At 41.6% G+C, this 27,082-nt stretch overlaps 1 protein-coding gene across 1 annotated transcript in view; it reads right to left on the reverse strand.

The window, feature by feature from the left end:
• Positions 1-27,076, reverse strand: part of ROCK1 (Rho associated coiled-coil containing protein kinase 1) — a 151,766-nt gene extending 124,690 nt beyond the window's left edge. The window contains exon 1 of the mRNA XM_019546854.1: positions 26,953-27,076. Within this exon, the coding sequence (XP_019402399.1) occupies positions 26,953-27,045 (93 nt within the window). The 5' untranslated portion in view covers positions 27,046-27,076. The remainder of the gene's footprint in view (positions 1-26,952) is intronic.
• Between the last annotated feature and the right edge of the window lie 6 nt (positions 27,077-27,082).

Here is a 27,082-nt window from a genome sequence, read left to right on the forward strand (position 1 = left end):
ATTATACTGATTTTATGCTCTGCAATATGAAGTTAAGGTACTCAACATTCCCTCAGAAGAGCAGATTGTGATTCATGACATCCAAGGACAGGTTGTTAATAAAATTCTTGAACCTTAAAGAGCACGCATTCCCAGCCTCAAGAAGCCATCATAACTCTGACACCTTTTTCAGATCAGTGACCCAAGGCTTTGCCCTCAAAAGTGTTTTAAACCTTTGCAGATAAGTTACTCTTAAGTCCACTGTTGTTCTTTTTACAAAAATCAGAAAAAGGAGTATTTTCCTAAACATACCCCCTATATAAGGAATTAAACAATAGATCACTAAAGCATGAATTGCCTACTTATGCAAGTCATCTTAATCCAGTTATCTACAGATGCACCTATGTAAAACTTGTTCAAAGAGGCTGTCCTCATTCTAAAGCTAACATTTTGCAATCATGATGATTTTATGCCCCATGTAAACCTAGCATACTCGCTATCAGAACATAAATACATACTTTTATCCATGCATAAATAAAAGCTTCCCTCAAAAATAAAACTACAACCCCCCCCCCCCAAAAAAAAACAACTCACCATGTCTTTGTAAGAGTCAACTTCTAATCTTATTTCCATTTTAAAAATGGGAGTTGCAAAGGCATAACCTCCTCTAACAGTTGTCATGTTTTTTGGCCACATGTACTAACACCAGAACAAATGTAGGAGATAAAGATTCAAAACCTTTTATCAAACTCCCAGATCTGCCTGAGGTCCAACAGAAAAGCCACACAAGTTTTCCCCTAGACTTGAAAAAGGATTTATTGAGTTGGCTTGCTTGGACTGCTGAGATAAAGTCTAGTTTTATTGATACTCTTTCAGTTTAAGTACCAAACTATTCTTTACAGAATGGAAACTCCAACTCAAAATATCCCCAGAAGAACAGAAGGAAAAAAAATGATATTGTAAGCACTGAGGACATAGCAGGGTCCCTGAGTTTGCTGTAATGTTGGCAATAAAGGAGTCAGAGAATCTTCGGGGCATTCTACCAGTTGGTACCATTCGAAAGCAAAGGAGGTGGCACAAAAGAACAAGGGATCTTAATGCAGACTGCTCTCTGAATGATTCTGCAGGACAAAACCAGGAAGTGTTAATTCACAAGTAAGAATATGCAAAGCCAACTGAAAAAAAAAAAGCAAGACTGATTCAGCATCTGAAAGCTAACTGAAAACCAGTTGCCTTAAACCTCTCCATGGTGTCACATATCTGAATAAAAGCTCAGCTCCTCAGAACAGCAGCTTCCTCACCTTAAAAAGGTGCAGTAGAGGTGAAAGTCTAAGGAAAATTAGCATCTTCTGTAGTGATGGCTCAAACTCTGGGTGCTGATTAAAATGCAACTCTTACAGTGCATCTGTAATTTTGTAATTTACCTATAACTGTCCCAAAATGCCCAACCCTCCCAGAAAAGTGGCAAAACCAAAAAATACTTGTTCATTCAGATGCAAGATACACAATGCCTCAAAGTTAACTGTTCTACTTAGATGTCCATCCCATAAGAAACTTTGTTGTTCTTCATCTATCTTACTAGCTGGTGGACTGGCAAGTGCTTCCCTTTACTGAATGCTGTGGGATGGATTCAATGGTTTCATCAGTCACCATCAATTCTCAGTTCAGGAGCTTTTGGTAGTGATCCCTCAAGCAGTTTTTGATGGACTTGTCTTTGAGGAGTGTACTGCCATCTTCAGATTAAGCATCCGCCTTGACAGCATACAGTCTAAAGTCTTTAGAATTGGTGGGAAACTATGACTAACAAGCTGCACACACAGTTTCTCAAAATCTGTAACACTGAGAAAATTCCTACTGCGATAGGAAATGTAGATACTGTTACTATTTTTTAAAAAGGTAGATAAGCCTGACTGTGGAAAGTACTGAGGTATCACCCGGCTCTCCAAGCACTGGGAAAATCCTTACTCGATTTCTCCTGAACTGAATGCTCTCTCTTACTGAGAAATTCCTTCCCAAGTGCAGCTTCAGATCATCGAGAGCCACCACTAACATGATTTTTGTGGCCCAACAAAACCAGGAAAAATGCCAACACCACCACAAGGACCTGGATATGGTCTTTATCAATTTGACCAAAGCCTTAGACTCTGTGAACCATGAGGCTGTATGGAAGCTCTTATTTAACTTTGGCTGCCCAGGGAAATATCTCACCACCCTAATACTCCTGCATGGCCAAATGACTGCCTCCATCCTATAAGCTACAGAGCGCTTTGCCATTCAAAATGGTGTCAAGCATGGCTGTGCGACTGTCAGTTCTGTTTTCCATCTTTCTTGCAGTCATCAAGATATTTATCCATGCCCAACTGCCACATGGCATTGGCATCAAGTACAGGATGGACAGGAACTTTTTTAATCTCTCCCACCTCCATGCTGAAACCAAAAAGTTACTTGGGCCTTGATTGTGGAACTTCAGTACACCAATGACTGTGCTGTCATTGCACATATGGGAGAGGGCCTACAAACAACCCTTACCTGCTTCTCTCAAGCATACCAGTGTTTGGGAAAGGTGCTTCACCAGCCTACTTCAGGCCAATCAACCTTCCTGGCAAAGTTCCTCCTTGATGGACAGGAGCTGGAGAACGCTGAACACCCTGCATATCTTGGCAGCCGTCTCTCAAAGAAGACCAAGGTCGACAAGAAGATCCAGTATAGGTTCCAATATATCAGCTCTGCCTTCAGAAGATGGAATCATCACATATTCAATAACCATGATATCATGACTCTTAACATAGCCCCTACTATATAAGGCTGTGGTAATCTTAACTCTTCTCTATAGCTGTGAAGCTTGGATGACCTTACAGAGACCACCAGAAAAGCCTGGAACATCACACCAGTGCTACCTCTGGAAGATCCTTGGAAGGACTGTTGTACAATGCCAGTGTCCTCACCAACACTAACACCACCAGTATGAAAGCATTCATTATTCAACATCAGCTGCAGTGGACAGGGTACTATGTGGGCATGCCTGATGTACATTTACCAAAACAACTGCTATACTACCAACTCAGCCAAGGACAAAGGACATGTGGGGATGCAGGAAATGCTTCAAGAACACCCTCATGATGAACATTAAGAAGTGTAGCTTTGACACCACCAATTGGTAAAAACTTGCTTAGAAGAAGGCTACATGAGTGGCACCTTGTACAAGAAGATAAATTTTCCTCAAAGTAAAATGGTCTCACCCTGGAGGAAGAAGAGAGACAAACAGAAGGAAAGGAAACAAGACCAAGAAATCCGCAGTCTGACCCTCCTTTTAAACGCCACCTGTGGCGTTTACCAAAGTCTGCGGCTCTAGTATCGGCCTTCTTAGCCATTAACGGATTCATTTATGATGACCCTTTATTCAACCCATGGAAATGATCCATCTTAGACTGTAAGAGATCACCGACAATGATTTAAGAAAATACCAATACAATGGGCTGCACCTTTCTTCCAACTATCTTGCCAAGTAAGCAGTAAGTTGAATTTGAATGCAAGAACTGCCATTTAAGATGCCCAAACTATATTCCGTTAAGTTGCTACTTGGTCTTTTAGAAAAGCAGAAAAAGGGACCATATCATGCCCACTTAAACACTGAAGTCTTCAGCAGCAATACAAGGTAACTTATTATTGTAAGACAACCTACTGTCACATGTAAGATAATATATTGTAACACCCTGGATCTCTGCCAGAAACATTAAAACTCATGCAATGTCTTTAAGAGTTTATAAAGCTTAAAAACCCAGATACAAAGGACAAAAAGGAAATGGAACAAAATGAAAGTTACCACATAGTTGTAACAATAGGTAAGTATCCGCTAATGCAAAACATTTGTCTATTATATTATTTTTTTTAAAAGATGTAAGACAGTAAAGAGGTCCAATAGACCAGCTAAGTAGCAGTATTGCTTAAGCAAGCTGCAGCACAAGTACACAAACAATCTACTAGTCTGGTTGTATCTTAATAGTTACAATAATCCTAACTAGAGGTTAACATGTGCAAGTTAATTTATCTTCAAAGGTGAAGAAAATGCAGAGAAGCTTATTGATTTATTCCAAAATCAAAAGGTTGGAGTATCCTGATGACAGAAAGAAACAAGGAAACATGAATCCATAAAAACTTCAGTAATTCATTATCGTATTCTCTCTCTTAACCCAAGAACATGTAGTATACACGTCCTTTTTTTCTTTTGAAAAGTAATTGATTACAGGGCCAGAAGAAAACAGTTCCGTTTGCCTATATAATACACATCACAGGGCTCCCTTAAATTAATTCCAAACTGAACTACAGCATCTCTTTTTAATATGCTTGCAATTCTGTTTTGAAGTTTTCAAATAATGAAGACTCCCCTACTACCTTTATTCAACTATTTCAGTTATTACATGCCTTCCCTTAAGAGTGCCATATTTTTATTTAAATTGATTTAGCCTCAATTTCCAGACATTGATTGTCATTATAACTTTTGTTTCAAGTGTGAAAAGCCCTTTGCTATTAAAATGTTCCCCACATCCTACTCCACCTTTCTCAAGCATTAAATACTGAGCTCCCGAAGTCTATCCAGACTTACATTTTCAAAGAGACATAGCTAGCCATGTTAGTCTGACATCAAGAAGAAGACAGGACAGATTTACACCTTATGTTTAGATGGGTTTTCTTTGAGTCCCTTTTAAAAAGGACTCATGTTCTTTGGTTTAATTCACTATTATTCAAGTCCACGCCAGTACAACTCACTTATCAATGCCTGATAATTAGAAACTACTGGATAACTTGCTACTATTTGCATTTCCCATGGAGCAGCAAATTAACCAGTTTCCTATGCCAGTAGGACACAGTATTCCAGTAAGAGCTGTAGTAGTAGTGCCAAATACAGAGGCAATTTTTACTATTCTTATCGGATACTCTGGACAGACACAGTAATTCAGTAATGTACCATGGAAGTCACTTGAAGTCATGGCTGAGTGATAACCAACTGTTCACAGCTATTCAATGCACAAGCAGGATATCAAGCAGAGGTACAGAAGTGTTACCACCACTCTGTACAGTATTCCAGTAGTAGTAGTCATCTCAATCCCAACTGCAGATTATGCGTCCATGCTTTAAAAATATCACAAAAATTGTAAATGGTTCAGAAAAGGCAACAAGACCTTAAGACCATTTTTCCAAAACTGAATTGGTGAACTAAAGCAATCACATTCTTTATCACCTAAGCCTTGTTGGTTTGATTTCTGATGCAACTGGCCTCGCTGTCATGAAGGTGCCTCACTACCTGGCCCTGGATCATAAAGGTGGAGTCCAGGACACGGCTCTTCTGCCTGCCATTGATGCACCTCCCTGCACATCAACGGCAGGCAGAAGAGCCGCGCCCTGGACTCCACCCTCACAATCCAGGGCCAGTCAATGAGGCACCTGCGCGACGGTGAGACCTACTGCCACCTGGGGACGCCCACCAGCCACCAGGCCAGACAGACGCCAGAGGAGACCATCACCGGGATCGTGCAGGACGCCCACAAGCTGGACTCATCCTTGCTGGCCCCCTCGCAGAAGAGAGACATGGTGAACACCTTCCTCATCCCCCGCGTCGCGTTCATCCTGAGAGGCTCGGCAGTCCCTAAGACCCCCCTCAAGAAGGCAGACATCAAGATCCGGCAGCTGCTCAAGAAGTGGCTGCACCTGCCACTGCAGGCCAGCAATGAGGTCCTGCACATCCCCTACCAGCAGGGAGGTGCCAACGTCCCCCACATGGCAGACCTCTGCGACATCACGGTGGCCACCCACGCCTTCAGCCTCCTGACCTGCCCGGACGCGATAGTAAGTACCATCACCACCAGCACCCTTGAGGAGACCGCCTGCAAGAGGATCACGAGGCAGCCGACCGGGCAAGACTTGGCCACCTTCCTCAGCGGCTCACTGGAGGGCAAGTTCGGCTGAGACAGTGGGGACTTTGCCTCGCTGCAGAGCTGAGCCCACAACGCCATACGCCGCCTCAGGAACCGCATCAGCTATGCCTGGACCTGGACCAAGGAGCACCAGGCGCTGGGAGTCTCCCTGCGACCAGCCCCGCAAGCTGACTGCATCACCATGAAGCCCCGCACAAGGACCTTTCTGGAGAGGTTCCAGAAGGACGCCGTCTGAAACAAGTACGCCGGTGACCTGAGGGCCAAACCCGACCAGGGCAAGGTCTTTGATGTCACCTCAAAGTGGGACGCTAGCAACCACTTCATGCCCAGCGGGAGCTTCACATGCTTCATGGACTGGCGCATCCTCCACCACGCCCGCCTCAACTATCTGCCTCTGAATGGGGCCATGTGCTTCAGCCACCAGGACAAGCAGTGCCAACGGTGCGGCTATGTGGCAGAGACCCTCACCTACATGCTGTGCAGCTGCAAGCTGCACACCAGAGCCTGGCAGCTCCACCACAATGCTATCCAGGACCGCCTGGTGAGGCCCATCCCAGCCGCGGCGGGGGAGATCTCCGTGAACCGCACCATCCCAGGCTGCAAGAGCCAGCTGCGACCCAACATCGTCATCACCAATGAAGAGGCCAAGAAGGTCAAGATCGTGGACGTCACCATCCCCTTCAAGAACTGGCGCCAAGCCTTCACTGATGCCCGGGCTCACAAGCGGGAAAAATACGCCCCGCTGGCTGACACTGAGGGGCCGCAGCTATGACGTGACAGTCGACGCGCTCAATGTGGGAACACTCAGAGCCTGGGACCCCAACAACAAAAGCGTCCTGTGCTCCTGCCACGTCTCCCGCTGCTATGCCAAGCTGATGCGCTGCCTCATGGTGTCCAACACCATCCGTTGGTCCCGCGACATCTACGTGGAACACATCACAGGCCACCGCCAGTACTCCGACCCAACCAGATGAGCTGCCGCTGGACTGGAGCCAGAAGGCACTGCCTGAATCGCACCCCCTTCACCTCACTCTGAGAGGATTCTTTGACCATGGACAACCCCGCTCCACCTGAAGAGGACCCCTGCGATGAGACTAATGGACTGAGACACTTCCTCCAAACCACTTCCTCCACCACTGCGGACCATTGTAACAGGTTTGTGTGGATCTATCTCCTTTCCCTCTCAGTGTCACAAACCCCTTCCCTTCCCTCCCCTTCCCCTGCCCCTGGGCTTAGATGGCTAACACTGTATCTCCTGTAACCTAGTTGCGCTCCCCTCCTCACCCCCATCCCTCTATTGTTAGTCCCTCACTCGGGCAATCTGTATTTCCATATCAGCTTGTCATCTTTTTTCTGGATTCCCAATCCTAAACATTTACTAATAAAAGTCAGTTTCTAGAAGAGTCTTAAATCTGTTGAAATCCTATGCTCTGTTATGCAAGCAGTCTGACCAGTTGAGAAGTAGCCCTCTTCCGGCCTTAAATTCTGAATTTTTGGGGAGTGTAAAGTCTCCACTATGAGTAACTATTCAAGCATGCTTCATCTCATAAAGCAGAGAAGCAGAAGCCCAATTCCCACCCCTTAAGTCACCATTAAAATACACACACACACACACCTGAAATTGTGCAGTAAAATTTATGAACCATGTAAAAGACTCTCATCATTAAGTTTAATACTTTTACTGACCAAACCCTAATAAAAAGACTAAGCCATTGTTAGCTATGGAACCAAGTACAAGCACCCTTACATCCCTGAATTGCATACTGCCCTCCAAAATATCCTTTTCGGTGCTGAAATAAAGATAAAAATTAAGATAACACACTAACATTAAGGTAGTTATGAATTATACTAATTAAGACCAGTTATACCTGAGGTTTTGTCTATTATTTTAATTTCTTACAGCATATAAGAAGACTACTTTGTTGTTGTCATACGTAGCCAAAACAATCTGCCCAACAAAAACAGAATAAATATGAGTAAAAGCAAAGAGTGCCTAATTTGAGATGCTCATGTGATTGCACAACTTCCTGTCAGAGGTCTAGCTATATTTCCACAACAACACTGCACTGCAAGCAATCACAAGTCAGGCAGATATTTGAAATATGCAACTAAACAAGAGCTTAACATGGTTAAACCATAAAATCCATATACCATTATGCAAATCTATATACTAAAACACAGCAAAGCTTATGTACTTTTTGGGTATATGCATATAAAAAGGCAGACTTGTTCCTTTTGCCGATTACAAAAAAAGGGTTTCTCCACAGCCAAAGATGACATTTTTACATTTGCTTTTATTCTTTTATTGTAAACATGCTTTCAGCAGGCCTGATTTTCAAATTCCAATTTAAACCTTAGTCCACAGGTTTTGTATCAATAATATTTAAAAAAAAAAAAAAATCAACATAGAGCAAAGACTGCCAAAGGCTGGAAATAAAATTCCATTAATTTGTGTGAAATGGTTACAAACAACAATAAATTCTACGTACTTACAGGGTACAGCAGTGGGGGCCAGCCTTTTTGGCAGGCATGCCACAAAGTAACCCTGCACCTTCCCCAAGGGACACTCCAGTCCCCTTCCTCTGTCCAGCCTGGGGATCTGTGCCCCTCCGCTCAGTCTCCTGCTTTGCCCTCTGCTTCCTACCCCATTCCTTGCAGTGTTGCCTGTCCCCCCCCTTAGCAATCAAGTAACCCTCCCACCCCTCCACACACACACACACACACACACACACACACACACACACAGAGGCTGCTCATGGTCACCTGCAACATGAGTGCCACAATTTGGCCACCAGCAGGGCAGATTTTCAAAGGCCTGCATCATCATAATATTGATAAACAGCATTTATATCACCATTTAAACTCATTGCAGAAGTAACACTAAAATCAAATACACCGATATATAAAATCCAATTGCCACAGCTATAAGGCATTTGACAGTTCATACATACACATGCACGAGGCTCTAAATGTGAATTTTCTGGCGTCTTTCTGAAATAGTAAAGGAATAGTATTGTCCAGCTGTGCCCATAGTAACACAAAACTATGAAAACATGACGTATGTTCTTAAGTGGTTGCTAGCCACTATTTTTCAAGATAACAGTAAACTGTTTTCACTTAAATGACTGAAGAGTACATAGCACAATTGAGAAAGTAAGATTATTACAAAACTTCACCTACCCCCACACACCTTGTTACCACCAAAACAGTAGTGACTAAGTTACTCAGAATTGTGTATGGTACATATGGCGGTAATTACAAATGTCTACTTTAAAAACAAAATATAAAAAGATTCCCATTCCAAACAACTTAAGCCTCATCAGAAATAAGGTCTCCCATTCAAACTTAATTAAATCCCTACTTCCACACATCTCCTATGCAAGGTTTGCCAACAATGTGTGTCAGACAAAAATAGAAAACAACATTTCCTACGGGTTTATCTAAACCTCTCAGGCAACAATATGGCTGGGTTTGGTTTTGGGGATTTTGTTTCATCTTTAAATCACTATCAAGAGCACAGGAAAGTACCACATTTGAACTGAGGGGATGTTATTGTATCTAACTTCACAGGCAGAAAAATATAACATCACCACAATCTTCTTAGAACACTAGTTCACATATAAAGACAGATAATATTGTACATACAATGAATAAGATGCAAAGTACTAGGCAGTGAAAGGTTAAATGATTAATCATTTAACCATTAAGTACAGTGCAGTGATGACCAGGTTAGCTTACCAGTCAGGGAAGTGGTGTGGGTGGGGGAAAGAAAACTGCCTAATGTCCCAGCTGGAATTAGAAGACAGCAGGACAGACAGGAGAGAGGGGAGAAAGGAGGTAGAGAGAAGGAGAGAAGTGGACTAGTACCCAAAGTCTAAAAGGAAAACAGCAAGCAGCCTAATAAATGATTCCTCAATTAAACAATTAGCTGCTCATTCACAGGTGCTCCCTTCCTCCCAGCACAGGGCTTACCACAGACTATGTTGTTTGGCTGCTCCCCATCCCCCCCACTCAAAGGGCACCTGGAGCTGAGAGCCACTTCCAGCTATGTCAAAGCTGCTGTGGTATCAGTTAATTTAATAGATTTCATAGACATCAGGGCTGGAAGGGACCTCGGGAGATCATCAAGTCCAGCCCCCTGCCCAAAGGGCAGGAAGTCAGCTGGGGTTATAGGATCCCAGCAAGATAAGCATCCAATTTACTCTTGAAGGTGTTCAATGTAAGTGCTTGAACCACCTCCAATGGCAGACTGTTCCAGACCTTGGGACAATGCAATGTAGTTGGAGAAGGCTAAATGAATGTTTTAAGATATTAGAAAAAAGTACTTTGCAAGCTTTCAGGCCCAAGCACCCTCCTTCAGGCATAGTCTCTGCTGTTCTGACATCTCTCAGGAATCTCAGACCAGGAAAGACTCCCTGAAGAAGGGTGCTCAGGCCTGAAAGCTTGCAAAAGAAATTTTCTCCAACTACTCAGCAGATCTAATAAATGATATCACATCTACCCAAAGAAGCTTGCCCACTTATGTCTTTAGACCAACATGGCTACAACCAAAACCCACTTAAAATGATATTTACATCCCTACAAAGTAACAGAGAAAAAAACTTCTTTGATCTGCTTTAGTATCATTCTGTTAACAGTGAAAAGCTAGGAAATAGGCACGTTTAACCACCATGTTTCTGGTTTATCAATATCAGTATTAAAACTTCCTTACTGGTTACTATCCTTCTATACAAGACCCAAAGCTTCGTAAGTTAAAGTTAAATGACAGTTTAACTCACAAAAGGACTCATTAAAAACAATTTCCTCCTTTCAAGATACTGGTCTCCTTTTTGGATTTAGAAAATACAGAACACATTTAAGCCCAAAAAAGGAAAGGGAGCCAAAACTTCCTGGAGAATTTCATGGATTTTGTTGAAAGTTTCTTCTGCCTCTCCTCAGAATGGAGGAAGGCTAAATCTGGGCCTGTTCAACACAGTCTCAGGGTGCATCCCCATGAGCAGAACACATGCCCAAGGACAAGCAGCAGCAGACACCAGAAAATGCCCATACCACATGCACTCCGGCACACAGCAGGCTACCTTGGGTGGGGTAGGAGAGGCTGGTGCCAGCAAATGTGCTAGTCCCAGAAGCCTTACCAGGGGTCCTCAGGGAGCTGCAGTTGCAGCACTACTGCAGCACAGAGCCTGGCCAGCCGCCAGAGTGTGGCTCTGGCCAGCCAGGCTTCTCTGGGCAGCACATGCTTCTGCCACATGTGCTGCCCCACTTTTTTTTGAGTGCATTTTTGACCCCAGGATTTCCCCCAGCTCATCTGGACGCACCCTCAGAGGGCATGGAAGGAGATGATGATGGAGAAGCAGAAGTGTGTGTGTGACCCTGGGAATAAACAACTGAGAACAGCCAAGGTCCTGCCCCAAGTATTGTCTGTCACATCAGTTACATTTTTTTCCTTTCACCCAGCTGACTGCTGCATGAGAAAGTAAAGCTGAGGAAAGTATAGAGGCCTGATAGGAGGAAGAATGCAGATGGATTGGAAAGAAAAAAGATGTCTTGGAAGTAGTAACTGGTAATTCTATATATTAATTCTGTACAGCACAAAAAAAAACTCTTCTCATTCAACATTCTGGCCTAGTGGGTCAGTAACCTCGAAGCAGTACCAGATGAGAAAGAACAAAATCAATAATGGACTTTGCTAAACCATTAAAAGGATATTACAGTGATAAGCAGGAATACAAAGAGCAAATAGAGGTAAAAAGTTTGATACAAAGGCTGTCAAGTACTTTAAAAAGGAAAGAAATGTTAACAGTGCTTGAAACGGCCAGGGGCTTCGCAAACTAAGTTGGCAACCAGGACAAACTCTGCAGTAGATGTAAGAGGTTGCAGGGTGGCATGTTCTGACAGCTACAGAAGGAGTGACAGGAACACATGGGTTCAGAAAACAGAGGGCAAACCACCTTTCCCATGCTGGAAACTTCTAAATGGTCTCAGCTGAGAGGCTGCCACACATGCTCTGCCCACCCTAGCTCTGTTGTTCTTAAACCAGCAGCAGCCAGGAACTGTTCTGGAGTTCCCAACATAGCAATAATGCTGGAGTGTGGACTCCATTGGGGTGAAGCGCGATTCTGGAGCCCCTAACTTGGCACATGGGACAGATGCCCCTCTCTCACTCCTAGTGACACTACTGCAGATGGCACAAAATGATTAGGGACATACCAAGAAAATTGCAATTTTGCAATTTTTACAGAAACCGATTTTGAGCCGGCTCCACAAAAAAAGTACAGGGTCTCCCCTGGAGGGGCGGGGATCAGACTCACTGAAAAAAAATCCTGGTTCCATCTGGGGATCCAGCAGTCCTTGTGACCAGTGTGGCCTGGCCACACAGCCCACAGGAAAAGGGGAGAGAGAGGATGGTGTGCCAATATGGCAAAATGACTGCTGCCCTGCTCCTCACTACTGATTGGCTGTGAGGGTAAGCCATCATATGGCCCCACCCCTTGTCAACTGGTGGGAAGGGGCAGGGCCAGGACTGACAGCCAATCAGCAGCAAGGTGTGGGGCTCTATGGCAGACAGCCCTGATCCCATCAGTGGTGAAGGGCAGGACCACTAGGGCCCATTAGCCACAGGCATGGCAGGGGCCCACCATTGTCTGCCCACTGTTAGGCTTGCAGTCTGCCAGAAAAATGGTCTTGCAGTCTGCCAGCAGCCACTTTGACTTGGGTAGATCCCTAAAAAAATGATACGTCACCTGACTATTTTCAGAGTAACAGTTGCAATAGGATAAGTCCTATTCCTGTTCTTAAAGCATTACACAAACTCTGGAACTGAATTGTTCCTGTGCACCCTTGACTTCTTCAATTGCCCTTTACTAAAAATATAATTTACTTAAGTAATTGGTTCTCTTTAGGCATAATGCAAGCTTGCAGTCTTAAAATCCCTTTGGGCTGAAGGAGGACCTGCACTGTTTGCCACTCTAAAACGTTGGTAAAATTCTAATTCCCAAACAAATGATTAAGATAAAAATGTGTACTTGTATTAAAATGAAGAAACCTTTATACCAGAAGTACAGACATGGACTGGAAGGAGTAACTCAGTTGGAATGAATTCTTACCCATTTTTTCTGTAGGATTCTTCAAAATTATCCAGCTACATGCTATAAATGGAGCTTATGCTTGGCTTTAAACAAGGGATACATTTTGGAAGCTACCTTAAACAAAAAGTCTTGTAGCTTATTTGGCTACAAAAAATAAATAAATAAATAAATAAATAATAAAAAAATCAAACCTAACAAAAATAAAAACACATAAAATGGCAATTTTTCCCCCAAAGATTGTACTCACCTATTTAGGTGCATATACTTGGACCTTTTCAGATGAGGAGCCAAGACATTAGAGGAACCGAACTTGTTCCAAAAATGAACCAGTTAATTGCAAATATCACTGACAGATTGGAGGTAAATGGGAAACACCCTTTAAAACTGACAAAAATAAACACAGCAATAAAACACACCAGCAAAACTATAGCATACAGTTTATTTCAAGTTTGGGTACAGGCGACCCTCCATACCAATATGCCTCAGGGAAGTCTTGCCCAGATAGGAGGGATAACTAGCTGCTTGCAAATGTAAAAAAACAAAGAAGTAAAGCAGAGTGCTGCTTTACTTTAAACTCAGCATGCTCCTGAGCCAAGCCCAGCAATGCCCCAAAGACGCAGCACGTAACTCAGCTCACCCAATGTCTGTATAGATCAGAGACTTCAATGGGGGGAGAGGGTTTGGCACTTTTATCTACTAGCCAACTGAATCAGCTTTAGCTAAAAATGTTGAAAAGCCCCACTGAAGCACCTGATCTATACAACCACTGCAGACCCGAGTCCAAGTAATGCACTGCTTCTTTCAGTAAAGCACATTTTTGTTTTGTTTTGTTTTTTAACATCTGCAAGCACCCCTGTTACAGCTTTTCAAGTTTGTTTTGTGTGCCTAAAATTAAATATCTTGTGCAATACAAAGAGCCTCAGTCATAATGCAAGTATCTGGCATTGTATCTGGCCTGAATGAAGCAGGCCTATGAGTAAGACAAGGTCCTAAAAGTGTCTTCAGTCAATCATGCACAATTAAGGATTCAAATAATGCACTGCATGAAAGAAAATTTATGCAAGACTTGTACTAAAATTAAAGCAAATCCAATCCCAGACAGTGCTTGAGGACCTCTCTAATTCAAATATGCTGCCTTGTAAGTGGGAGGAGCTGAATATTTTAAAGAGTGGGAGGAACTTACATTTTTTAATCACTAGCTTCAAGTGATCTTAAAAAATATCCTACGGAGATTTTTTAACTTCTTCTCCCCAAAGCCTTTGAGTGGCTTTGCCATTCCTTTAAGCAGGTAGCTTCCCCTTTCAGAGCAGCACAGTTATACCACATCATATCAACTAAGCATTAGACACCACAATAAACTGGAAAAATAAAAAAGTCAGAGCTTGCACAAAATACACTGAACACTGATTAGGTGATTGATTTCAAAATGTTAAAATGCCTCAAAATTTGTTGTAAGGTCCTGCAACAATTAGCTCTCGACTCCAGTCCAGTTAAAATTGATCAGTAGTCTAGTGTGCTGTTATAAAGAAATATACTTGCTAATACAACCACACATCTAAGAACAAGAAATGGTAACCAAACTTTCAAAACAGAAAGGAAAGAGCCTGGAGTTGGGGGGACAATCATTTGAATATGAGCTCTCAGTGAGCTGTTGTGATCCCAGGCGAAATGTGATTCTTGAATATCTGAAGAGGGGAATATTAAAGAAGGAAGTATTCATTTTAATTACTATATTAATGCTCATGCAACTGCTCCTCCAATACTGCACCCAGCTGTGGTGTCTACAATTGAAAGGAAGAGGCTAATAAGTTAGAGCCACAAGAACCAGCTTTCTAAAACAAAGTTTATGGCAAGAGATCAACAATGGAGGAGGCAGGTAAGTGGCCATTTTGAATAATTTAAAGGGACCAATGCAAGAAAAGTTTGGTAGGAAAGGCACTTCAAAAAGAGAAAAGTTTGACAAGAGTCAATGGCTAAAAAGCTGAAACTAGGGAAAATGCAAATTATACAACAGGTACTTTTTATAAAACATCAAGTGTAATTTACCATTAGAATATCTTACCCAGGCTTACTGTACTTTTCAGTCACTACAGTCTTTAAATTAAAACAAAAAACAAAAAACACATTGTTCCAAAAAAATTATATGTAAACGTGGATGTCGTCTTTTTTTTATTTTATCATGGGCTTACTCTCATGAGAGTATACACTTTAAACACACTAAGGGGCAATGTATTACATAAGTCAAATTAAAGTCTTTCATATGGAAAAGGTTTCATACAATCAGAAAGTAAAGGTACTTGCTAGTCCAAGTGATAGAGATGAAGTAGTACACATCGTTCCAAGCAATATAGGTAGAAAGGTATTGTGATATGATAGACATTAGCATCTACATATTGAATAAAAGTTCCTTGTAAAGGTTGACTTCCAGACCTTGACCAGGGTTAAATCTATAGAATCTCTTCATTACCAACAAGCTATAAATGCAAAGCTTTAGATCTGAATTCCCTTAACACATGCTTAATGACTTCTGTTTCTACTGAAAAGGGGTCCCAAAAATAATTAGATGTTATGGACAAAGTATTAAAATGAAAGACAGTTTAAAATGCATCTAGTATCCTGAACAGATTGATGGAATTCCAAGGTGGGAAGAGGAATAAGAGGCTTGGATAGAAGCTTCCACACATTTCAGAGCCTTCTCCGTTGTGGCTGCAAGATGATGTTGTTGGTAAAAAAAAAAAGATGCCTTTAAACAAGAAAGTTAGATGAGACACAGAAAGAGGAATGAAAACTGCTTAAGGTACCCGACTATAGACCCTCAGATCATCCTCCTTTGAAAATAGCAAACACATAAGACATTTTTAGTTGATTTCACGTTTCTCCTGTATAGTTAATCTGTTTCACTACTGAATAACACATCACCTTGAAGGTAAGTTCTTCTGCAGATTTAGTTCACTTACTTCCTATTCAAACTAAGTCTGGTTGCTTAAAAGAATAGCTTACAAATGACTCTTGGTGTTGAGTCCATAACAAATCACAATAAGCTCAAAATTTCACTCATAAGGCATTAATAACAAAGTTCCTTTGCCCTTTGAAGTGCTTCAGTAAATCTAACCATTTTCTCTCACAAGTGATAATATAACAAGATACATTATATAACGCATCAAGATGCAGAAAACTTCTTTCCCTCCATGTCAGAAGATATGAAATGCATGTTCTATGAAACAATATTAAATCTTTTCATAGGATAACTGGTACAATTAGTAAGCTTTTTTCAATATAGGTGACTTAAAGAAAGAGCCCAAAGGAAGCATTAAGAACATTCTGCAAAGAGAATGTGTAGTCTTATGTGGTTATTCTTTGAAAGCTACTGGTTAGGTATGCTTCAAACTGAGAATCTTTAAGAATGTGATCCTTTTCAAAGCACACGAAGCATCTCGTGTGAGCAGCATCCAATCTCATGAGTGCTGGACCAAACAGGCACCACCAATTCAAGCCAAGCCTTTTACCGTTTTGGATGTGGTGAACAGAAACAAGTCCTAATTAATCTAAACTAAGAAATTAAAGGTTTCTTATCTAAGAAAACAAAGAATCTACAAAAGAACAACCTAACCTTAAACATTAGCAATGAGAAGGTGTGGGGGGGGGCGGCGGCGGCGGCGGGAGGCAGGAAAGGAAGGGAAGGCACAAGTGCTTTTTTTGAATACCACTGTTACCAGTACTGCACCCACTGGTATATGCAATGGAGTGCTGCACATACCTAAACTGTCATAGAAGAATGGCTCATGATTATAAATGGACCTGAACAAGACTGAAGTCAGGCACACAATTCTTCCATCTTCCCCACCCCCACCCTGATTTTAAGTTTAGCCTCATTTCTCTCAGCACAATGAAGTATTACAAGCCCCTCCCCACAACATGTATTTTTTTTTTATTATTAAAAACCATCCTGTTTATAATCATTCTGTTAAAAGCCAACCTGCTTGTGCAGGTTGCCCCAACCATTGTCATGTTTGTTTCCTTCAGCCTCCCTGGAACCTCTTGGGCATCAATCCCACCTTTGCTAAAATGTCAGCAAAGCAAAGCAATTCATCAAAAAAACAAACAAACAAAAAAAACCAAAAAAAACCCCCTCTCTGCCCAACTAGTAGTTTTTATTATTAAAATACATCAAGCAAGATCAAATCCAATAACATTCACAGGTTCTGCTAAAAGCTCTCTTAGAAGCTCACAGCACGTCTATTTCCCTCTTTAACAATTTTTAAGAACATCGCCTTTCTTGAAGGAAATTTTTAAATAACCAGAGTAACACACCCCACCCATACCTTTCTAAAAGCTCAGGTTTTGTTCTGCTGCCTTTTAGAATGGTATTTCTTCACTAGTCTTGCTGTTATCAAGGCACAAGCAATAGAATACCCAATATACCCACGCACTCCCAACATGCTGTTGACTGCCACCTTCTTGGGACAGACGCAAATTGCTTAAAAATGCCAAGGCAGGTAACAAGCTAAATACACTAGGCCCCTAACTATTCAGAACCCTTAGCAGCCAAGAGACAGATTAAAATCTTGTCAGCTTGTCCCTGCTTAATGGTTTATGAAAACTGCCATCAGTAGCAGGAGTTTTCATGAAGAGCACAAACTATGGAAGCTGTGAAAGGAATAATGTGATATGGTAAAAAGGTAACAAAGTTTATTAAAAGAAATCCAATTTAAAAGCCTTTTTGTATTGTGAAATAAGCTGCTTTTTTAAATAAAGTCTGCTGAAAATGAAACCTGATTTTGATGGAAAATGTGCATGTTAAGTTCTAAGCTTAGTATAATCTCTTTAAATATAAGACTGTGGAAGCATCTGTTAAATGGGACACCCAAAACAAGACACACACCCCCTCACACACTTCCCTAGGCACTAAAATATAAAAAAAAAGACTTCAACGAGAAAAAATTTTTACACCCAATAAGTAGAAGCTGATGAACCTGAATACAGATTGTTGTATAGCTATCTAGCACATATGAATAAAACAGACATAATTAATCTACCATGAGAATGTTAGAATAAAGGATTAAGCCTTGATACATAACCAAAGGAAGAATATTTCTTGAATATATTTACCAAAATTAATGCTAAGGCAGTTGCAAGGACTGCCTGTCTGAATTTCAAATACTGCATGGGTCTCACTGCAGAAACCTTCCATCACCTAAAAATTCTAGAGTAGGTCATGTCAGCTGTGGAGTAAATTCTAGTTCAGCCCTTATGTTGCAAATACATACAAGTGCCCATTATAAAATAACTAGGCATTCTAGCACCATTAAGAAAATATAAGCTCTAGAAATATTTTTGTCATGATGCACTACAGCCAGGATACAGTGATTTGGTCATGAAACCACCCCACCCCCCACCCCCCCCAAAAAACCAAGCAAACAAAACCATACACATTCATGACAGGCTAGCTGGCAGTGACCTAGCCCAGGGGTTTTGAAAGGGCAAAAGATGATTGGAAGACTTGGGATTCCCTTTCCTCACCAATCTGGTAATGATTTGGCCCAGGGGTTTTGAAGGGGTAAAAGATGATTGGAGGACTTGGGATTCCCTTTCCGCACCAATCAGGCCCCAGAGACTCACCCCTCGTGTCCCCTGACTGCCCCTTGGGTCACCTGGAGGGCAATAAAAGAGGCAGCATGGGCTGACTCAGGAGAGACCAGCGAGGGACAACAAGGAAAGAGCTTCACAGAGCTGGCAACAGCTGAACTAGCAGGGTAGAAGCAGTGCCCCAGAAGAGCCTGAAAGAGTGCAGGCAGCAGTGGGACCCTAAGCAATGCGGTGTGCAGCTAGCAGGAGAGATTCCCCGCTAGGCTCCAGGATCCCCTGGGAGAGGCTGCAGCCAGGAGAGGCTCCCCTCTGCTCCAGCAAGGATCTGAGCAGCGAGCTGAGAGGTTCCCAGCTCTGTTTCCAGCTCCTCCAATCAGAGGCAGCTCAACATGAGGCCAGGGCTCCAGGAAAGTCAAGACCCCCACCAAGCTGATGTAATAACATTAGCGGTGGCTGTGCAGCAGTGTTCCTGCCTACCACATGGGAGACCTGGTTCAAGGCCCAGCTGAGGTGCTGTGGGGTGAATGAGCTAACAAGAATTAAGTCGTCTTGTGTTTTCTCCCCCTCCAGGTACCAAGGCCCTATATTTATTGTCATTTAACATTTTGTGCCTTTTTTATATTTCACCAACCCGTATTGTTTGTTCTGCTGTTTCTGTTTGTGTTTTATATTTTGTTAACCCTGTTTTTTGTCAATGATTGTGTCTAACCTTTGAATCCTACCCCCTTGCGTCATTGTAGTGTCCACTATACCCTCTGTATATGCCCGTTAAGCATATACCTTTTAATACTGGGAACATAAGTCCCCATTGGTGGTCTGGCGCTGCTCTACAGGGGAGGAGAATCCCTACACCTCCCACAGTGCTTGCGCCCCTGCTCTGATCCCTTCAGTTGGAGAGGGGTACCTCTTGGAGTACCACCCAGGTTACACATTTAATAGTTAAATGTCTTTTTTTGTGTGTTGAATTTGAATTGTTTTATTAATTCTAATCCATACTCAAGAATTAAACCTTAGACTTTCTGTGCAATCAGCTTTTTGATGATGCAGACAGATAAACAATTATGCCATTTTCAAGTGGAAGATGGTGGGAAATTTGCTTTTCATAACAGCATGTCAGATGATCCATTCTGTTTTACCCAACTCTTTTGCAGCAAGTGAAACTAAACTCCAGAGATTCACCTCTGAATGAAATGGGGTAAATTACTACAGTTTACCTAACCACTTACTCTACAATATAGCAGACAGATGAAGCTACTAAAGCAAATACAGTCACACCATGGCAGAGTTCCACTTCCAACTTCTCAATCAATTTAATTATTTTATCTGCCCACACCCAGAAGTATTTATGTTGCCCATATCTTTATAGTAGTATCACAGCACTGAACTATTCCTGAATAAGCAGTCACCCCCATTTTCCCTTCACAGGTTAGAAAGTCAGAAAGGTCACATTTTGAACAAAGGAATCAAGCATGTAAAAGCTTTAGAAGTAAAACCTGGAGTGTGTGTGTGTCTGTGTGTAAGTGTAAAAAGACAACCCTTACAGCCTGGCAGTTTCATTTTTCCTGCATAGTTGTGGAGGGAGTGGCACACTCTTACTTGGCTGGGACCAATCCCATGAAGGATTCTAAATGTCAGGACAGACTTTGAACTGTATTCTGAATTCACTTAGAAACCAGTAAAAACCTTGAAGTGGCAATCACTGTTCCAATGCAGGTATACTGCTGCCTTTTGAACTGGTTGTGAGACTGTCCCAGACAATGTTAAATACTAATAACAAGAATTATGCTCATGAGTCCTACACACATGAATCATTTTGCTCAGACGTCAGTGTTACAAGGCAGCACGTAAACTTGTCCAGTTAGAGATGGACTCTTTTTTGGTGCCACGGTTATTTAAATATCCTCTAGCAATAAAGAACCCAGAAAAGACCACAAAACTGCAAACTAAATGAGAGCATAGATGATTCTCAAGACCCTGGAATGTTACAGGGGGGCTAGCTCATCAAAGCACTTCTGTCCCTGATTCAGTAAGATCATGTTTCAGCTTTAGTTTAAGCGTTCTTTATCAGGCTGTTGATTTAAGCAAAGTATGGAAAGAACAAGAAAATGAATCTATTTACATTTGTTTTAAATGAGCCATAACTGGGTGGTGCCTGCACGCTCCTGGCATTTCTGCCCACGTTGTTTCACGAGCTGTCTGGCTTCATGAAGCTTCTGCAACTGAGCAGATGAAGACACCCTGTGATACCCTGACATACCCTAGTTTTAAACCAAAATAAGGAACTATGCCATTTCAGTATATTTCTATTCCCGTGGGGGGGGGGGTTGTTTTTTTCTTTTAATTCAGGGAAGAAAATGTCAATAGTATCAAATATCCAAAGGGGAGAATCTCAAAAAAATCTCAATACAGACACTCTTCACAAATACCACAGCATGAAAGATAAGGATCTACATCTTAACCCCAAGCACACTTCTTATAATATTCTAGGAGGGAGGAAAATATATCAAGACCATTTTGTATATTTTAATATGGGACTGAAATGATAGTTCTGGTAAAAGCAACAGTATTTCCCTGCATTCCTCCTAAATCTGGAGATAGAAATCATAATCTCAGAATTATGCATACTGTAGAATTTAAAAAACATATTTCTTTTCCAAAATAGCTGCATTTATATGTTAAGATTACAGGGAGAAATAAATATGGTTGTGTTATCATTAAATAATAATGAACTATGCATACTTATTTTCATGAATAGCACAAGCTGTATGACAAACTTGAGCATTTGCTTCTTTGCCTTTAAAGGATTTGAGTTTTGTTCTTAATTGGTCACTGTCGTCTTTTAGCAACAATTAGTATTCTGATTCTTCAATACTAGGGGGGAAAAAAACCCTATACAAAGCCCCTTCTAGCTAAACAAAATTCATTGCATCTGACAAGTTTTAAATTAAATGAGCAACGGGAATCTAGAAGCTTCTGCTCAAAATTACCAAGTGCAGCATACATTTAAAGATGCTGGCATTTTGACAACTCAGCCAAAGTACCTAAGCATCAATTCTACCTTCACTCCCCACAATTGCTGAACATTAAAAACACTTCACAAAATTAAAACAAATCAGACGGAAGCTAGAAACCTATACTGCAAGGTTCCATAGCCAGTACCTCAACCCACTAAGCCACAGCATCTCCAGACCAAAGTACTGAACCTTTCTGGCTTAATTATGCCAACCAAAGTTGTAAATAATATTATCCATTTTTAGAAGACATTGTAAACCGGTGGATAACATTCACATTTGTACCTTAGAAAAGTGGAGTGGGTTTCCAAGTCAGCCATAAGCCTCCCCTTTAAATTCTTTGGCAACCTGGAATTACCAAAGAAGTTACCAACTTTAGACAAGGAGCCATGTGCATTATTATTCTAGATCACCAATTCTCAACCAGGGTGCCACAGCACCCTGGGGTGCTTTGAGATCCTTTCAAAGGTATTGTGGGGTGCAACACAATGTTAGCACTGTTAGGTTTGAAAACACGATTCACAAGATAAACCCAAAGACTTCAAATAGAAACTCATAGTTGTGGTCTTGGAGTTGTTTGCAACAGAAGAACTGCTCTATTATTTTTCTGCAATCAAGGAAAAAAAAAAGTGAAAACCAAGAGCTGGCATTTCCCAAGGGATTCCTCCAAGGGTGTCTTGAATCTAAAAAAGGTGGACAACCACCGTTTTAGATTTTCCCCGTACCTGGCATTTCCCCTACACTTTTCACTAGCCTATTTAAAATTGGTTTCTGAACCTGACTAGTAAGATATTCTCAATTATTTTCTTTAAGCATAGAGAAAAATGGAACTTTCCAAATACCAGAAGTGTTTAATCATCAAGTGAATTTTTAAACCAGTTTAAAAAAAAATTCTGCTGCCATATAGAATTGTTTTGACAGAGGAATATTAGATACAGAAAAGACTTTCAAAGAGGGAACTATTTAAAAAAGTGTTCTTGTTGTTAAGTCTCCTAAAAAATGGAGTTAGAATCTTCCCCACTCCCCCAAGTTAACTGCAACACATCACAAACATTTTAGCAAGTAACAGAGTGAATCAACCTAGAATGTTACAGTAGACTTTTACTTAATATAGGAAATTTACTGCCTCTCCTTAAAGACCACAACATCCAGGTCATCAGGAACTAGGGAAACACTACATAAATCAAGCACTGTAATAATACATTTTTGGAGCAGTCCAATACCTCTATGCAAACTAGGTAAAACTAGTCACATACATGGCCTGTACTGCTGTCAATTATTTCCAAGCCAAATTTCTTAACAAGTTAAGAGGCACTTGTCATCTTTTAGGATTAGGATTATGGAGAGCTTGAAGTTTTTAAATTAAGCTATTTGAGTTATCCAAGCGTCTAAACAATATTTAAAGCGTGAAAAATGACTTTGTGCTCAGATAACTTGAAAACCCAGCCAAATGGAATTTTACCAAGCCTTTGTTTAAGTTAATTCTGGATCAAGTGAAAGGCATGTGCGGGTGTGCACACACACACACTCTGCCCAAGAGGGTTTGTTTGCAGTTTTAAAACAGATATCCCAAAATTTAGAACTTTTGTTCTTATTAACTCTTTTCTAAGTCTCTTTTCACTCTTTTGTGTAGTGAAAGGTTATTCACTGAATAGGTTAAAAAAACCAAGGCAAAAAACTGCTCTGTTATTAATGAAGCACTACGGGGCTTGCATTAATAGCAAATTTCCTATTTTGCCTTTGGGCCCTATTTAACACAAGGTGTGCACCAGCATCTTATTAATCCACACCCTAAAGTGTTTCACTAGCTATCTGACACACCTTTCATCATTTTACTTGATCTTTCAACATTACATAAAGACTCTAGGGTTTAATATTTTGACTGAAGAGTTAACATATCACCTGTATAAAGTTACCAACAAGGTTCTCACTTGGCTAGACACTGAAGACATTCTGGCCATCACTTCAAAGGTCACAGCTAAACTGAGGGTGGTAGAAATCCTATACTGATAATATAAAAGTTAATTGAAGCCTATAATAACCAAAGACCTGAATCTCTTATTCTTGCTCCATTTTCTCATGTCTTATCTCTTTTCCATGAGTTCACTTTGTTCTTCTCCCTGGCTACTACAATATTTCTATCCTGCAGTACATTTTTCCTTTTTCCTCTTTTCTTTTGTCACTACCTCTCTTCACTTACAAACCAGTACAAAGCATCAAGTGGTGACTTCAGAAATCTAGGTTACTAAAGAGACATATACTGCTACACTTTAAACTGGTTGTGAAGCTGTCCCAGACAAGTGTCTTCTGTGTCAAATATGAATTGCAAGAATCACGCCCATGAGTCCAACACGTGTGAATCATTTTGCTCAGATGCTAGAGTCACAAGACAACACATAAGCTTAGTCTGTTACAGACGGACTTTTTTGGTATCGTGTAGATATCCCCAAGCTATGAGAAGCCCACAACTATAAAATCATAAATCCTTTCTTGGTATGTTATTCACCTGGGTAATCCCCTACCCTGCTTCTGATGCTAGAAAAATGTGAAACAGCATGGGAGCCAGTGTCCAGAACCAGAACTAAATAAATGCAAACAAACCTTAATAGTACAATGCTACATCAAGAGTTAAATTTAAGGGAGAAACAAGAGTGCAAGAAAAGGAATAAATGGGCAGGCAACAGGGTAGAAGGGGAATGAAAATAAGCTCATTTTTCATTATAAGAAAAAGATTACCCCGAGAGTGTTTTTCTTCACACCAATATGAAAAGTTGTGCATTGTACCTCATAAAAAAAGGGGGGGGAGGGAGAAGGTTATAATTAATTTTAAACTATGTAAATAGAAAATAATTTTGTGTATTTAGGATATTTGGACAATATATTTACATATTACAGCTGAAACTTGCATTCATCTGATACCTTAAGCCAGGTATCAGCTAACCAATTCTCAACCAGAATGCCCCGAGATCCTTTCCAGGACAATACACATGGTGTCACACAGTGTAAGTACTGTTAGGAGTGTACAGGGCTGCTCAGGGGGGCTCTGCAGAGCTGGGTGAAGCAGCCATGGTGACTCTGTACCCACACAGTTGGCTTTGTGTCCAGCTGCTTGCTACCCCCCACCTCCCAATGGCAGAAGCAGCTTCTTCAGGTCCAGGGCACATGGGCTGATTTGCCCTGGGCCCAGCACTCTGCTCAGGTTGGCTCTGGTTGTATAAACATGATTCACAAGATAAACCTAGATATTTCAGACAGAAATACACAGTTGTGGTCTTTTTGAGTTCTTTGCAACAGAGAAACTGCACTATTATTTTTTCCTATAGGTAGAAAACTAAAAGTGAAAACTAAGAATTGTAATTTCCTGAGGGGTGCCCAGAGCCTAAAAAGGTTGAGAGAACCACTGCCTTGTGCTATAAGTAGTGAAAGAAGCCAAGAACACAAAAAGCATTCATTCCTTCAATTAAAAAAACACTTTGTAAAATTATGAACTTAATAAGTAGAAGCAAAAACAGCCCAGATATTTGTAATGACTTTTATCAGAACCAAGGAAGGGGCACCAGAACTACAGTTGTGTACACCTGTCCTGTGAAACCGTTTCTGAGCTTCTTTAAAGCAAATTGTTTAAAAAGTTAGAAACTTGAGATTGATACAATTTAGCCATCTTCACATGCTATTAAAAAAAACAAAAAACAAAGACAGAAAACATTGTTTTTCTACAGAAAGTAAATTAATTATGCTATTCTATAGCTCTAAATGAGCTCTTGTCAATGAAAGAATACGTGAAGCGTATTTTTTTTTATAAGCAACATATTACGTTCTTGAGCTCAAAAAAAGCACAAAACCTCTAATAAATAACCAATTCTAACACCTTTTAGAGTTATGAGATAAAGATACAAGAGTTGAAAACAAAATCCAGTCAGCAAGAACATCACCAAGGATGCACAAAAGTCATCTCTCATTTTAATCAAGACATAGTAGTTTTTAACTGTTTCTTTTAAATGAATACTAACTAGTCAAAGATAAGAAACAAAGCAATTATCTCTTGCCAAAAGGAGATACCACTAAAACTGGATGCTCACCATGACTTTAATGGCTACATTGTACCCTGTAAAGCCGTAGTAATGAGTCAGGCAAAGGTCTGGGCCAAAACCATGTGTAAGATCTTTCTACAGGTTAGTAGAAGCATGTCAGGGAATGTGGTACCAACAACCATCCTCCAGCCTAGCTAACAATGTTTGTAGCCATGTTTGTAGCCAGGTTCCCCACCATATTCGTATAATTGCCTAGGCATGTTAGGAACAAGGACTACCACACCACACTTCAACTGGTGGGGTGAGGAGGGGGGTGAAACCTAGTGTTGAAATTTAGGTGTACATTTCACACCATTTAGCTGTACATTTCTGTACATTACAGAACAGCATCAGCTTAGCATGTCTAACCATTCTTACCCTACCTCCATGTATGACATCTGATATGATTACATAACAGTAGTACTTCTGTAAATTGCAGGATGTTACTTATTAAGAGGTTTAAAAAAAGCCAGAACAAAACAAAAAAAAAAGACAAACCACAGACATCTTATTACCACAACCTGAAAGCCATCCACGGATCCTCCCTCCTTCAGAGGGCTGATGTCTTAAAGACAAAACAGAACAGCACCAACCCTCACACATCTTAAGCCCTACAGTTCAGCAAGGGACATGTTTTGACCTACCAGACAGCAAAGCTCATTACAACCTCAGGATCCTGTGAGGGAGCAGTAAGCTCAACAGGAAGTACAAGACATCATGTCGAGTCCATAACAAGGAGGGGCAAATACAGGTGGACGGCTTGACACCAGAGCAGGAGATGAACCACAGTATTGGAAGCAGCGTCACAAGGTGAAGCCAACAATCTGTCAGCTCCTCTGAAATTATAATTAGACAGACAGAACTTCTCCCCCACCCCACCTGCCACTGACCACATGCGAAGGACGGTGCAGCTACAAGGACAGCACACTGCCACAGGCTATCAGCAGGGCTACAACAAGCTAGAGCAGCTCCTCTCCTCTGCTGCTGGATGGAAGCAGAGCTAAGCCCAGCAGAAGCCAGCAGCCCGCCAACCAGCCTCTCAGGCGGGCCAAGCCCGGGCTGAGAGAAACGGCTCACAACTCACATCCCCCCACCTGTGAATGAAGGGAGCCCCGTCCCAGGCCACGCCGCTCAGAGCCTTCCTGGCTGCAGCTCTGTCCCATCCGATGTGGGGAGAGGGGGGGCTCTCCCCCGAGACTCGGGGCAGGATTTGGGGCGAGCCACGCGGGCCTGCCCCCCAACCCCTATTTACGAATTAAGGATGGATGGCTTAGCGGGGACTCACCAGCAGACAGTCCACGTTGACCTCGGAACGGGGGCTCCTTAGCATCGCATCGATCTTCTCCAAGCGGGGCTCGAAGCCTTCCCCCGTCGACATGTTTTCCGGCGGGCTCGGGCCGCCCGGGGCCGCGGCC

The sequence above is a fragment of the Crocodylus porosus genome, unplaced genomic scaffold (genome assembly GCF_001723895.1).
Source record: "Crocodylus porosus isolate Cpor-Errol unplaced genomic scaffold, CroPor_comp1, whole genome shotgun sequence".
Taxonomy (NCBI): domain Eukaryota; kingdom Metazoa; phylum Chordata; order Crocodylia; family Crocodylidae; genus Crocodylus; species Crocodylus porosus.